The 12,519-nt window shown below is 39.9% G+C and overlaps 1 protein-coding gene across 2 annotated transcripts in view; it reads left to right on the forward strand.

The window, feature by feature from the left end:
* The window catches only part of slc12a2 (solute carrier family 12 member 2), a 60,730-nt gene that overhangs the window by 40,058 nt on the left and 8,153 nt on the right, over positions 1-12,519 (forward strand). For both annotated transcript variants that reach the window (XM_082157329.1, XM_082157330.1), the window contains 8 exons: positions 1,078-1,189; positions 1,952-2,092; positions 2,706-2,812; positions 4,003-4,082; positions 4,452-4,574; positions 6,249-6,296; positions 6,622-6,744; positions 12,400-12,511. In XM_082157329.1, coding sequence (XP_082013455.1) covers positions 1,078-1,189; positions 1,952-2,092; positions 2,706-2,812; positions 4,003-4,082; positions 4,452-4,574; positions 6,249-6,296; positions 6,622-6,744; positions 12,400-12,511 — 846 coding nt within the window. The remainder of the gene's footprint in view (positions 1-1,077; positions 1,190-1,951; positions 2,093-2,705; positions 2,813-4,002; positions 4,083-4,451; positions 4,575-6,248; positions 6,297-6,621; positions 6,745-12,399; positions 12,512-12,519) is intronic.

The raw sequence follows: 12,519 nt of genomic DNA on the forward strand, positions 1-12,519 counted from the left end.
GGGATTTTAATAATGATCAATCCCCCAAACCAAGTCGTCATACATTTTTATTTTTTTATGTGGACTCAAAAGAAAAGCCATAAGGTAAATGACAAAACACAGTTAATTGCTGTACATAACAAATGATTAATTTAACATATTAAGATGAAAATTGTCAGAATCACAGTAGCATGGAGTGTGGATAGTAATAAGTGCCAGAAACAAGCCCTCCACATACTGAAATGGAGATTGATTTTCTACGTTTGATATGGAGGATCTATGGAAACAATTGCAAAGTAATCCTGCAACATGCAATGACCAATGTGACGAAGCTTAAATGTTTAAATGTTTAATTCGAAGTATATGTTATGGATAATTTATTCTAATGGACCTCTCTTGGTTTTACCTTACCCCTAAACATTGACTATCCCATTAACTATCAAACATGTACTAGCATGTAGTTAAGCAAAGTGCCGTCATAATTCATAAGTCTGACTCCAGGCAAAGTCAAGGTTAGAGCTTCAATGGTCGCTTGACTAGTTCAAGCTTGAAAATCTTTGCTATTGATTGTTCAACAAAGTATATATTTTTCTTTAAATGCAATCAAAATATGTAAAATGATTGATTGACTAAGACATGCATGAAAAATCATAATGGAATTGATTGAGGGAAAAATAGATGTATAGTGTTTTGTTTCATTATGAGTGCTCTAGATTGACTGATCTTCAGTGTAAAGTGTGTGTGCTCAGACTGAATCACATGTTGAGCGCAGAGGAAGAGTTGCTAGATCCTCCAGGGTCAGAGATTACCGTTTTTCTGACAGTACCTTCAAATCAAACGCTATACCCTCGGCATAATCCTGTTTTATTCTTAACATTTTTGCTTTGAAGCTCTCTAATCTGAGCCGTGTGTTCTGCACTCGACTGGACCGATGACCCTAGAGGTCATGAGAACGTAATGCACGGCACACTATGTGCTGCTTTTGCTTGATGTCGCAGTTTAAGGCGCTTTGTACGTTAGCGTTCATTAAAGTGTAACGTTCTGAGGATCTCGCGGTGTGTGACGTTCAGATGACATGTGCTGGTGTGTCTCTTCTAGGCCTCAGTGTCTGGTGATGACTGGAGCTCCAAACTCACGGCCAGCCATTCTTCATCTGGTCCATGCCTTCACCAAGAACGTGGGTCTGATGGTGTGCGGTCACGTGCGCATCGTGAGTACCTTCTGTAACGTCTAATATCTGTCAGTACGTGGAGAACATGTGGTGTGTGTTTAGGAGCGAGTAGAAGGTTGTGCGATCTGTTTTTGACTGTGCTAATTGGCACATGTTCTTGGAGTAATAAAACTTCCCTGAACTCAGTGGGGACAGTGATTATAGTTGTTGAAAATAAAGCGTCTCCTTTAGGGGTCCGTGTGGACCATGCTAATAGTGCATTGTCTGGAAAAGCTTCCATGAGCTCATTTCACAAAACACGTTCCTGGAATCTAAATCGCACCAGGTTGGTGGAAACCAGAAACCAGCGCCTGTTTCTCCACGTTTTTTTCTCCATTCTGTCACTGATGGAGTTTGTGTTCTTGTCTCTGGCTCGCTTAGCTTAGGACACTTAATATTCAACAGTATTATTGATATGACTGTACACTGACACTGAGAACTGAACTGAGCTGGACGATGACATCACTGTTTTCAGCAGAGCTGTTTTATTCATGAATTGATCTCATTTAATAATGGATGATCTTTACACAGTTATAGAAGTGAATCAACACTGAACTGAACAATGACTCTGTTGTCTTCTAGAGCTCTTTACAGCAGAACTGAGCTGTGTTTGCATCATTGATCATTATTTCCCTGTTTCTCACTGTGAAGCTGCTTTGAAACAGTCTGTATTGTAGTGTATAAATAAAGGTGACTTGATGTTCCTGTGTCCAGCGTCACTTCATCTGGTCTCTTTCCTTTGGTTTCTGTGTTCGTTCACAGAGTTCTCGGCGGCCCAACTTCAAGGAGTTGAACAGTGACATGGTGCGCTACCAGAGGTGGCTCCTCAACAACAACTCCAAGGCATTTTACACACCCGTGGTGGCTGAAGACCTCCGGCAAGGAACACAGTACCTGCTGCAGGTGCGCGTGTGTGTGTGTGTTTTCAATTCTGAGGGTTTTTTATAGTCCTTTTCACAAAATATTTGTTTAATACTTGTTTTTAGGATCTTGCTCACTAGTTAATTTGATTTTTTTTTTCTTTACTCCAAGTTTTGTCCGATGTTTACCAAAGTTGGCTCACATAATGTGCATGTCAATCCTTACAAAGTTACTGCATTTTTAACTTTAGCGTTTTCATTGGTCAGAAGCTCATTTGCACCAATTGGACTAAAATCCCTTGGCCTCTTTGGTTCCTGCTCAGTTCAGTGTTCACGTGACCCTGTAATCTGCTCACTGCGGACTTCTGTGCTTTAACCTATTTTAAGATATTTACTTCTGCTGTGCGTTTGCTGATTTGACCTACATTATGGGGCCAAAACTGGCTTCCCAAAACCTGACTCTCTACATTATTGGACATGCTAACTGTGGATCAAAAACACTGAATAAGCATACCAAATGTTTTAGTTAAAAATGCAAATGAGTTTGGTTATAGAAAATGTCTTGAGCTCAGTATTAAAACCATTTTTTGCCTATGGAAAGTCCTAATAAACCAATGTGTGTGTGTGTGTGTGTGTGTGTGTGTGTTGTTTTACAGGCTGCTGGACTGGGCAGATTGAGGCCCAACACTCTGGTGCTTGGTTTCAAAAACGACTGGCGTATTGGAGATATAAAGGATGTTGAGACCTACATAAACCTAATACAGTGGGTTTAATCTTCTGTTTCAGATCAATCCACTATTAATAATTATCCTCTTGAATTAGTGTCATCAGTTTTTACTATGCTAGTACAGTGATACGAGTTTGGGACATAACCAGATTTCAGGAAACAGAGTCATCCATGTAACATGAGTTTCTTGAGTTTTTGGTTTTGCTGCAGTAGAGCGAGAAATAGATGCAAAAATGTGCAAAACAGCTTTTGACCGGGGCAGCAGTGGCGTCAAAGACACTCGCGCTCAGAAATGCTTGTACTTTATCTACAGTGCTTAATTTGTAAATTAATAATTGCAAATTATTAAAAGGCGCCGTGACCAACACTGACCAATCAGCTCCCAGAACACACACAATGACGTGTGTGTATTATCCTGTCGTGTGTATAGCTGCACTGAGGCCAAGAATCATGCAGTTGATCAGTGGTATTCTCTCACCGACGACGTTGTTGCCTTTTCCATTACATGGATTTCTGATTCTGACTGATCAAACTCCCGTTGCTCGTGTCTCCTGCTATCCTGATTAGTATTAGCAGCTCTATCGGGATCTCTTTTGATCAGAAACGCCATCAGCTTTAATCATGGATATGGAAAAGGAATATATGCTTGACTGTCTTTTTGACATTTGGCGATATTAACTTATTTTTATTAGAATAGTTCATCAGGGATATACTCTCTCTTGAACTTAAGGAAGCTGATCAAAAATATATTTGCTGAGGGCCAATAGCAAAACATAACCTCCAAAATAAATACATTTGCATTAACCCGCGCTTGCTCGGTCTCTCACGCACGCACTGTCACCATGTAATACACTCGTTTATGCCGGATCATTTAAAAACGAATGTCGGAACGCAACAATCTAAAATCTGACATTTTCTGTTACAAGATCCAGCTCAAATTAAGCACTGGTATCTACACACAGTAGTTCCTTCAGGCGGACCACTCCAGTGATGATGAGCTGTGGCAAACCTCACAGCTCAATGTTGAACATTTATACATGTTTTCTGACATTGTTTGTCATAAATGTGCCCTGTCCTTTTCAGGTGCACTTATGTCTGTCTAGTGCATGTACAGCTGATGAACGTCTGGTAGAGGTTCATGAGCAAATGCAGCTTTGAAGTAAATGGTTTGGGTCTTCCTCCTGAGAGACATTAACTCTTGTTTATTTGTGTGTTTGTGTGTGTAGCGATGCATTTGATTTTCAGTATGGTGTCGTCATTCTCAGACTGCGAGAGGGACTCGATATTTCTCACATTCAAGGCCAAGGTACAGTGCTGTACAGTTATTACTACACTAACCAGTCATTTCTTAAGATAAGCATATTTTGACAAATGCTGTTGAGTTATTGTCTGTTAGCTTCAGGAGAGTGTGTAATCAGCGGGTCACTAGCTATGAATTACACAAGTATGATATTGATTCTGTTCCTATGAGACGGAATGTAAAGGAAAGTATTTGAACTCTTTAAAGTCTTTGAGACAGCATGATGTTCACAGCTGGACATGCGTGATTATAGACATTTAGTGTTTGTCCGTGTGAAATTGTCCATGTAATAAGGTCATTTTCTGTTAACTTGCCATTCACGCTAAATTTGAGTTTGCCTTGACCTCAAAGCTGAACTTTGCATTGTCTCTAAAGATGATTCTTCAGGTTTGAAGGATGTGGTGGTTTCGGTTGACATGAGTAAAGACTCGGATGGAGACTCGTCCAAACCCTCCTCCAAGGCCACCAGTGTCCAGAACAGCCCAGCCGTCCAGAAAGGTTAGCAGCACCTTCTCTTCTCTCTGTGTTCGTGGATAAGCTCTGGTTTTGAAGTTGCACTTCGCACATGTTCTTCACAGAGTTATATGTATCCTTTAAATAATCTTCTGTTCTGGGAGAAAATGCTGAAAGCGAAATCTCAGATGAAATTATTTCCCAGGAGTTTAGTAAAATGTTCCTCTTCGGCAGTAGTTGCTCAGAGCAGAATGTATGTTGACCTTCCGATCCTTCATGTCCCTTTGGGGCCGGTTCTCATCAAAAGCATTTCACTTCCTAACTCATCCACACTCCATGTGTTTTCTGAAATGTCTTCCCAATACAACACAACAAACAACAAAGCGTGTTCTCAGATGTGTGTGAGCTGGGAACGGTGCGAGTGTTTACACGGCTTGTCATGTTTGTAGTTAGTCTATGATAAATGACTTGGAGGGCTGAGGTTTGGGCCCTCTCAGCACCATCTGACATCACAGGGCTCTCTGAAGGCTGAGAAAATACTCATAAAAAACAAATATAGCTGCAAGTGGCGATCAGCAGGGGTCAAGCAGATGAGAGAACTGGAGACATGAGCAGAACTGCCACACGTGTAGACAGACCGCTTCATTGATCAGATGCCTTGAGGATTTTAGTGAAGCAGAATCGGCTGAAATTTGGCCTGTCACCAATCTTCCTAAATGTGCGTTCACAAGTGTTCAGGTCTTCCCCACACCTGAAGTGTTCATTGGCTTGCATTTGCCAAATTTCTAGGACAACACTGACAACATGAATTGGTTTCTAAATGCACATTTGATTTGGGTGAAATAGGACTAACGGCCCTTATGCACTGATGTTTGCGGATTAAAAATAAAATATTCCCTTCATCTAAATGGCATAATTTGTCAAAAACAAAAAACAAATAAACACTTCAGCTACAATGCAGAACACACAGAAATGAAGTGACACCATTACATATCCGTAGATGGAGAACAAATGCAAACACACACATTGAAACGCATGTAACACACACAACCTCATGTTCAGGTTTGACTGTAATGTGGCAAAAAATTATAATACAAAAGAATTCTAAACTTTGACCAAAGGCCATTTTATTCTCATAATACATATTTTATTTCTTAACAAATCAAAATGGAAAAACGTGTGGAAAGATGTACACCTGTGTGGAAGCGGTGAATGATCCATGAGTAATCCTCTGCTGCCCCCTGATGGCTATAGGGGAAGTTACATGCTTTTTCATTTTAAAAGTGTTTGTTTTCCAGTTGATGGCAGCAATCTTCTGTTCTCAAATTGAATTTTATATAAACGTTTCTCTCTCTCTCTCTCTCTCTCTCTCTCCTATGAAATCGGTTATATTTTTTATTTTGTGCTCCTCCTCTAAGTCCACACTGTGGTGTTGTAATGCCGTGTAGACTTCTGGGTAATGGTCCACTGTGAAGCTCACACCAGCGTGGGCTCGCGAGCAGCAGCCTGATCATGCTCACGATCTGCATGACCAGCTCATGTGGATGAGTGTGTGCCGTCATCAGTGTGTGTTGATGATGAAGATGATGAAGATGATGCAGCTCTTGAGGTTTCCCCAGCCTCATAATAAACTGCAGCAGAACTAATGTCTCTGTTTGACTGACGCACGTTTCCCATCGCAGCGTTAGCAGACTTTAACCCTCTCATGTTTTTCTCCAGATGAGGATGATGATGGCAAAGCTCACACTCGGCCGCTGTTGAAGAAAGGCATGTTTCTCTCATTCTCATTCTCCGCTCATTCTGTCTCACACCTGCATGCACCTTTTCTCTGCAGCATTTTAGGAAACGCCGCTTTGAGTGTTTTCTGCTGGTGTGACCTCTGACCTGATCTAGATGTGTTAGTGTGTTTCAGCTCCAATGATGTCACTTCCTGTCACGTTCTAATTCTCTGTGTCTTCCTGCAGGGTTGCTTGTCTTTCCCACTGAAGAGTCTGCTTCAGTCTCTTTCCTTTCTTCTGTCTGCTTCTGGATGATTGTTATTATGTGTGTGTGTCCTGATCTGGAGTGTGATGGTGTATGTTTGTGACTCCAGATAAACGGAGCCCGACGCTTCCTCTGAACGTAGCGGACCAGCGGCTGTTGGACGCCAGTCAGCAGTTCCAGCAGAAGCAGGGCAAGGGGACGGTCGACGTGTGGTGGCTCTTTGATGATGGGGGTGAGTGTAAAACATTTGCAAACTTACAATTGACCGTTTGCAAAGACCCGCCCCCTTTGGTTACTGTTGCTATGTCCGACAAGCCACGCCTCTCTCACGCCACAACATGTTCTCACACAGTGAACAATACATCGTGGAGCAGAGAGGACACTGACAACACTAACACACAGGGTACTTTTGATATGAAACAAAGTCTCAACTTTCAAATTTGGTCATTTAAAAAAAAAAAGAAATTTAAACGCATGCTGTTTTGTGGCTCTTTAATGTGTCGTGACAGATCGCTCAGTTAAAGCGGCTCGTGAACCGATCATCTCTTCCTTGTTCATTTATAGCATCAAATAAACATGAATGAACATCAGAAGGAATGTTTCAAACGTGGAGAGACGTCAGTACACACCGATAATCTACTAACTCTCCTGACTGCTCTGTCAACAAAAATGGTGGATTCTGCGGATGGCGGATTATGATTGGTCAGATCGCCTGTCAATCAAACTCTCTGCGAAGGGTGAATTGCGATGCATCGTGAAATCTGACGTTTGGTCACAATTCGATTGGGTTTATATGGGAATGATTCATTAAATTCTTCAAAATATGTTGGGAAACCAAATGGAAGACGACGAAATGCAGCATGGATAAAGTATCATGATGTCGTGTGTAGTCTGAGACTCAGAGGTATACCGTGACCGCACAGAGTCGTTTACCTGGATCATAAACCGCTGTCGGCAAAGGCAAAGTTTCCTCTTTTTGTAAGCGAAAGTTAATGTTCTCGCGGAGTAAACCTGGGAAAGCTGCTTAGCCTTCTGTCTGGAGTATCTCCAGCGCTGCCAGTGGGAATAAGAGAGATCAAGAGAGGAAATAGTATAGCAGATCTTCACTTGTCCTGCCAAGATTTTTACTGGCTCAACCACAAAAAAAGAAAAAAAAATAGTTACTGTTTTTGACTCTTCAGTCTGTTCCTAATGTCATGGAAACAGCAGTTGCATATTACAGACTTATAATTAAAAGCTGCCGTTATGTTGAAATAATAAAATCCCCTGGTAATGAGTACAGCAAAGAGACATTAGTTTAAAGCAATGCTATTCAACAAGAGAAACCTAAAAACACGACCAAAATTCAGGGTTTGAAATGATCTTTTTCACTCACCGGCCAATTTGGCTTCTACATTAAGTTACTAGCCATTCAGAACTACAACTAGCCAAAAAAAAGGGAAGAAAAGAAATAAATAAACCACTACATCCCAGCTATAATATAATATAATATAAGCTGTTACGACGTTAATCTGGTTTATTTATTTATTTTTCTCCCATATATATATATATATATATATATATATATATATATATATATATATATATATATATATATATATATATACCAAAAATGTGTTTTAAGTGGACAGATCAATACAGTACAAAGAACATCAAAAAATGTAGGATGTTGTAAAATAACTCTTTTCTGTTGAACAAATGCTTTTTAATCTTCTCTATTGCTTCAATGCAAATGAACAAGCGTGCCGTTATTTGTTGCGTAATGACGTATGTTCAAGTAAGCCAGATATGAGCAGATTCTGTGCAATACGCTGTATTTAATATATCATGATGACTCATGAGTATTTGCTCTAAATCTGCGCAGATTTGGCCTACGCCAACTTCCCCAGCAAAGTGAGTGAACGTAGTAAAACGCCATCGGCTAGTGATTTGACAATGTTGATTTGCTTGAGTTGCCTTGATCCGTCAGTTGATTTGTACGTGCATTTGGCGGGTTGGCGTGTTAAAGCTGCTCTAAGCGATGTCGGGTGACGTCACTTCTTGTTGACGTTCGAAGTATTGTCAAACAAAACGGAGGCTAGCTCGACCCTCCCTCCTCCTCATCCCATCCCGTCCCCTCCCTCTCCCTTCCGTGCTTCCTGAAACTACATTTTCTTCTCCTTTTCCTCTTCTTTGCTTTTTGTTCATCGTAACGTCGTCTCTTTGGTCGTGTGTCGGCCATATCAAAATTCAAGAGAATGATTCTAACGTTAGTCGTTGCCGTTGTCTAGGACATCTCTCCTGTAGCTAACTTCCCTCTTCATGCTTCTCTCTCCTCCACTCCCCACACCCCGCTTCATGTGCACGCACACTAACCCCCCCACCCCCACCCCCAAATCATTCTTGTCAGTGATTGGCTGGAACACTGTTTATGTTTCGTGGTCCAGGCTGGGCCAGTTTGTTTTTGTTGCCGTTTGTGGAGCCTGGGCTGTCTACAAAGACCGCGTTTTGTTACCAGGGTTCCCACGGGGTCTTAAAAAGTCTAAAATTCTGAACTTTAAATTTAAGGCCTTAAAATGTCTTAAAAACGGCCAGATTTTCATCCGTGGTCTTAAATTTCATTTAGTCAGGTCTAAAAAAGGTCTCGCCAACAGGCCGACGCCCTCGTTTTTTTCCAGGCGCAGCGAGATAAAAAAAATCTCAACTCTTCAGAATGCCGCAAACGCACCGCAGGTCATGTGACAAGAACCAACCAATCAGCTTCGCCCCTTTCCGTAACAACATTGAAAGCTCATTGAAGGATGCGGGTACACCCAAACACTACGGGTGTTTTTCTCTTCTCCGTAAATAAATCTTGAAGCAGAGCTACAGCAAGCGTTTCTCGCCGGTGGAAATCCATTAGCCACTAAAACTTCTTTGTCATTGTGGAGAGCGCAGTGCACGGTTGCATAGCAACGACAGACGCCAAGGGAAAATCCGACCGAATTTTACTATTAATAATAAAAGATAAGCTAAAGTGCATTGTAAATGTCAGTAATTTATCTTTTTATAAAAAATGATTTAAAGTGTGAAATATGTGAGGTTTATCTTTTTATAAAAAAAACTTTTTGGTCAAAACTTTATTTGAACTTGTACATGTTAGTATATAACATGTTGCAAGACACTTTTAAAATCTGGCTATCATTTTTAATGGTATTATTTTAATGTTTATATAAACAAAAAGTGCATATTGATGCTAATTTTATTTGTTATTTGCTGGTTTTCGACATTGTGTAGTATTAGTACTTTTTGAACAGGATTCTGTGATAACCGTGGTAATTTTTGTCACAATAATCATTGAAATGAAATGTTCATGCCATTTCATCTCTAGTTATGATCAACTAAAATCAACTAATGTGTTTTTTACAGTATAATATGCATAGTACAATTTTCTATAAAAAAAAATATATATCTGATTCTGATTCTGACACACGTTGTTGGGTGTGGAAGGTTACTAATGTGATTGTTTTATCTGTAAATTAAATTAATGTTTTTTCAATTACTTAATTCATTGAAATAAAATTAATTCTTTGATTTGAAATTTTTTTTTGCCAATGCCAAGTTTTTAGGTCTTAAATTTCAAACTTTATGGTCTTAAAATGTCTTAAGAAGGTCTTAAATTTGACTTGCTGAAACCTTCAAGAACCCTGTGTTACAGTGTGTTCAGGGGACAGGCAGCTAGTGAGGAGATGTTTGCTGTATGTGACAAAAAATGTTTCGGCCTAAAAAGTGCGTGACATCGCTAAGAGCACCTTTAACACTAGAAGTGCCATGATGGTCATTTTGACCGTTTTGAATTTTATATCTGCAATAGCTTAGAAAAAAAAAAAAATCCTCCTTGTACCTGACTTTTCCTAAAAGTGTCTGTATTTTCATTTAAAATGTTTTTCATATAAATTACACAAGGCAAAAAAACAAATGAACATATTTACCTATTTCGGCCATAGACGGTCATATTGACCGCACTGAATTTCGCGGCATTATTATACATATAGCAATATACACAACAATAAAATGTGGTAAAAAATACACACAACATTTAAATGTAATGATATTCAGAACAGAACAAGAATGAAAAAATAACTATAAACAAGCCAAAATGAAATACTTTAAAGTGAAAGTAAGCGGCGTTGGGCTCACGTAACTCTCTAATTAGAATCAAAGTGTTTCAACATTTGCAATGTATTTGAATGGTAAACTATTCTTTATTGTAGGCTTTGTACTTCACTCACGTTCCAATATCACCGGAAAAAATCATCCTCTTCACACGTGCAAAATGGTACGAATTGTACTACTGATTATATAAACAGAGCAGTGGAATTTGTATATGTTAGGTTGACTATTTTATTATTATATTTTATTATGACTATAATGAAAAGGCTGCAATGTCAAGATTGCAATGCTGGAATATTGTGTGTGTGTGTGTAAGGCGCGGGCGCGATCGAACAGTGGAAACATGAAAACATGGGCTACTCCATCATTTTGTTCAGGACATCTACAGATATTATTTATTTATATATGTATAATTAAACTTGTTTAAATGTACAGTTTGGTGTTGTTTTGTTTTTAAAAGATATCCTAATACAATAAATGCATTAATCTCTCAATTGGGTATTTATCATTAAAGATATAGAGTTTGGAATCTAGCGGTCAAAATGACTGTTTGCAGCAGTTCTAGTAGTCATGGAATTCTGGCACTTCTAGTGTTAAGTGACAGGCAGCTCTCTGTGTGTGTGTGCAGAAAACCTGTCAGACAGCTTGAGTTCTTGTTCATTCACTTCAGCCTAAAGTCTGAAGTCTAGAGTCACTAAAGTCATGTGGTCATTCAAACTGACAAGACTTGATGAAGAACCTTTGTGCTGACCAGTGACATTCCAGCATCTGTGCCGAGCGGCGTTTAGAGAAATCCTGTGTTTTGAGTGAAGCATCGCTTCAGTCGTGTAGTCTACAGATGACACGAGTCTGGATGAGGAGTTGCTCCGATGGGAAGGGCGAGACAGGGCTTCCTGTTTTACAAGGCAAATCTGTATGACACATACTGTATTATCACATCTTATGTATCCTATTCAGAGCCACTTTAGTACTGTAAAGGTCATGTGTTGCTTTAACACATGCAGTCATTGCACAGACACATACTTGACAGCAGTAAAGTGGCTCTGCAGCATTTCATGACACACACACACACACACACACACACACACACACACACACACACACACACACGCGCGCGCGCGCACGCACACACCCACATAGATCTGAACTTGTCTATATGAACCTATAGGATCTACATGAACCTGTCAGTGTTTAAGGCAGCAGTAAAAGTGTTTCCCTCAGGATCAGCACATCTAAACTTAGCAACAGAAGAAACCCTTTATAGACGAAGGACCCTTTTTAGGAAACAGGATTTAAAAAAATTATCTTTAAAATACAAATTGTTTTTATATATCTATTGGAAAGTGTTTAAACAATGTTTTTCATGCTTGATCAATGAAGCATAAACCGTATTTGCAGATGCACGTGTGAATCAGTCCTTCAGAAACTGACAGTTTACAGGCGGGAGACGATTAAAGTCACAGTACAGAGAGCTTTCTACTGACTGAAGTCACATGATCAGCGGTGTGAACCTGCTATAGGAGGCGTGAGCACTGCAGACGTGGACCGAGTGATAAACCGCAGTGGAACATCTTCCAGATCTCACAGAGACTCACAGAGACTACTTCTCATATACTGACCCTCATTATTACATTTCTGTCAAGTTTATCTTTGTGTATTAACAGATTTAACAAAATGTACATGTTCTGATGTTCTGTAGTACTTCCTCTCCTGCTAGATCATGTGCAGTGTGTAATGTGGTGTCCTCATGTGTCAGGTCTGACGCTGCTGATCCCCTATCTCATCGCCAATAAGAAGAAGTGGAAGGACTGTAAGATCCGCGTGTTCATCGGTGGAAAGATCAACAGGATCGACCACGACCGTAGAGCGTGCGTAA

This window comes from Leuciscus leuciscus (assembly GCF_965113295.1).
Source record: "Leuciscus leuciscus genome assembly, chromosome: 24".
Lineage (NCBI taxonomy): Eukaryota > Metazoa > Chordata > Actinopteri > Cypriniformes > Leuciscidae > Leuciscus > Leuciscus leuciscus.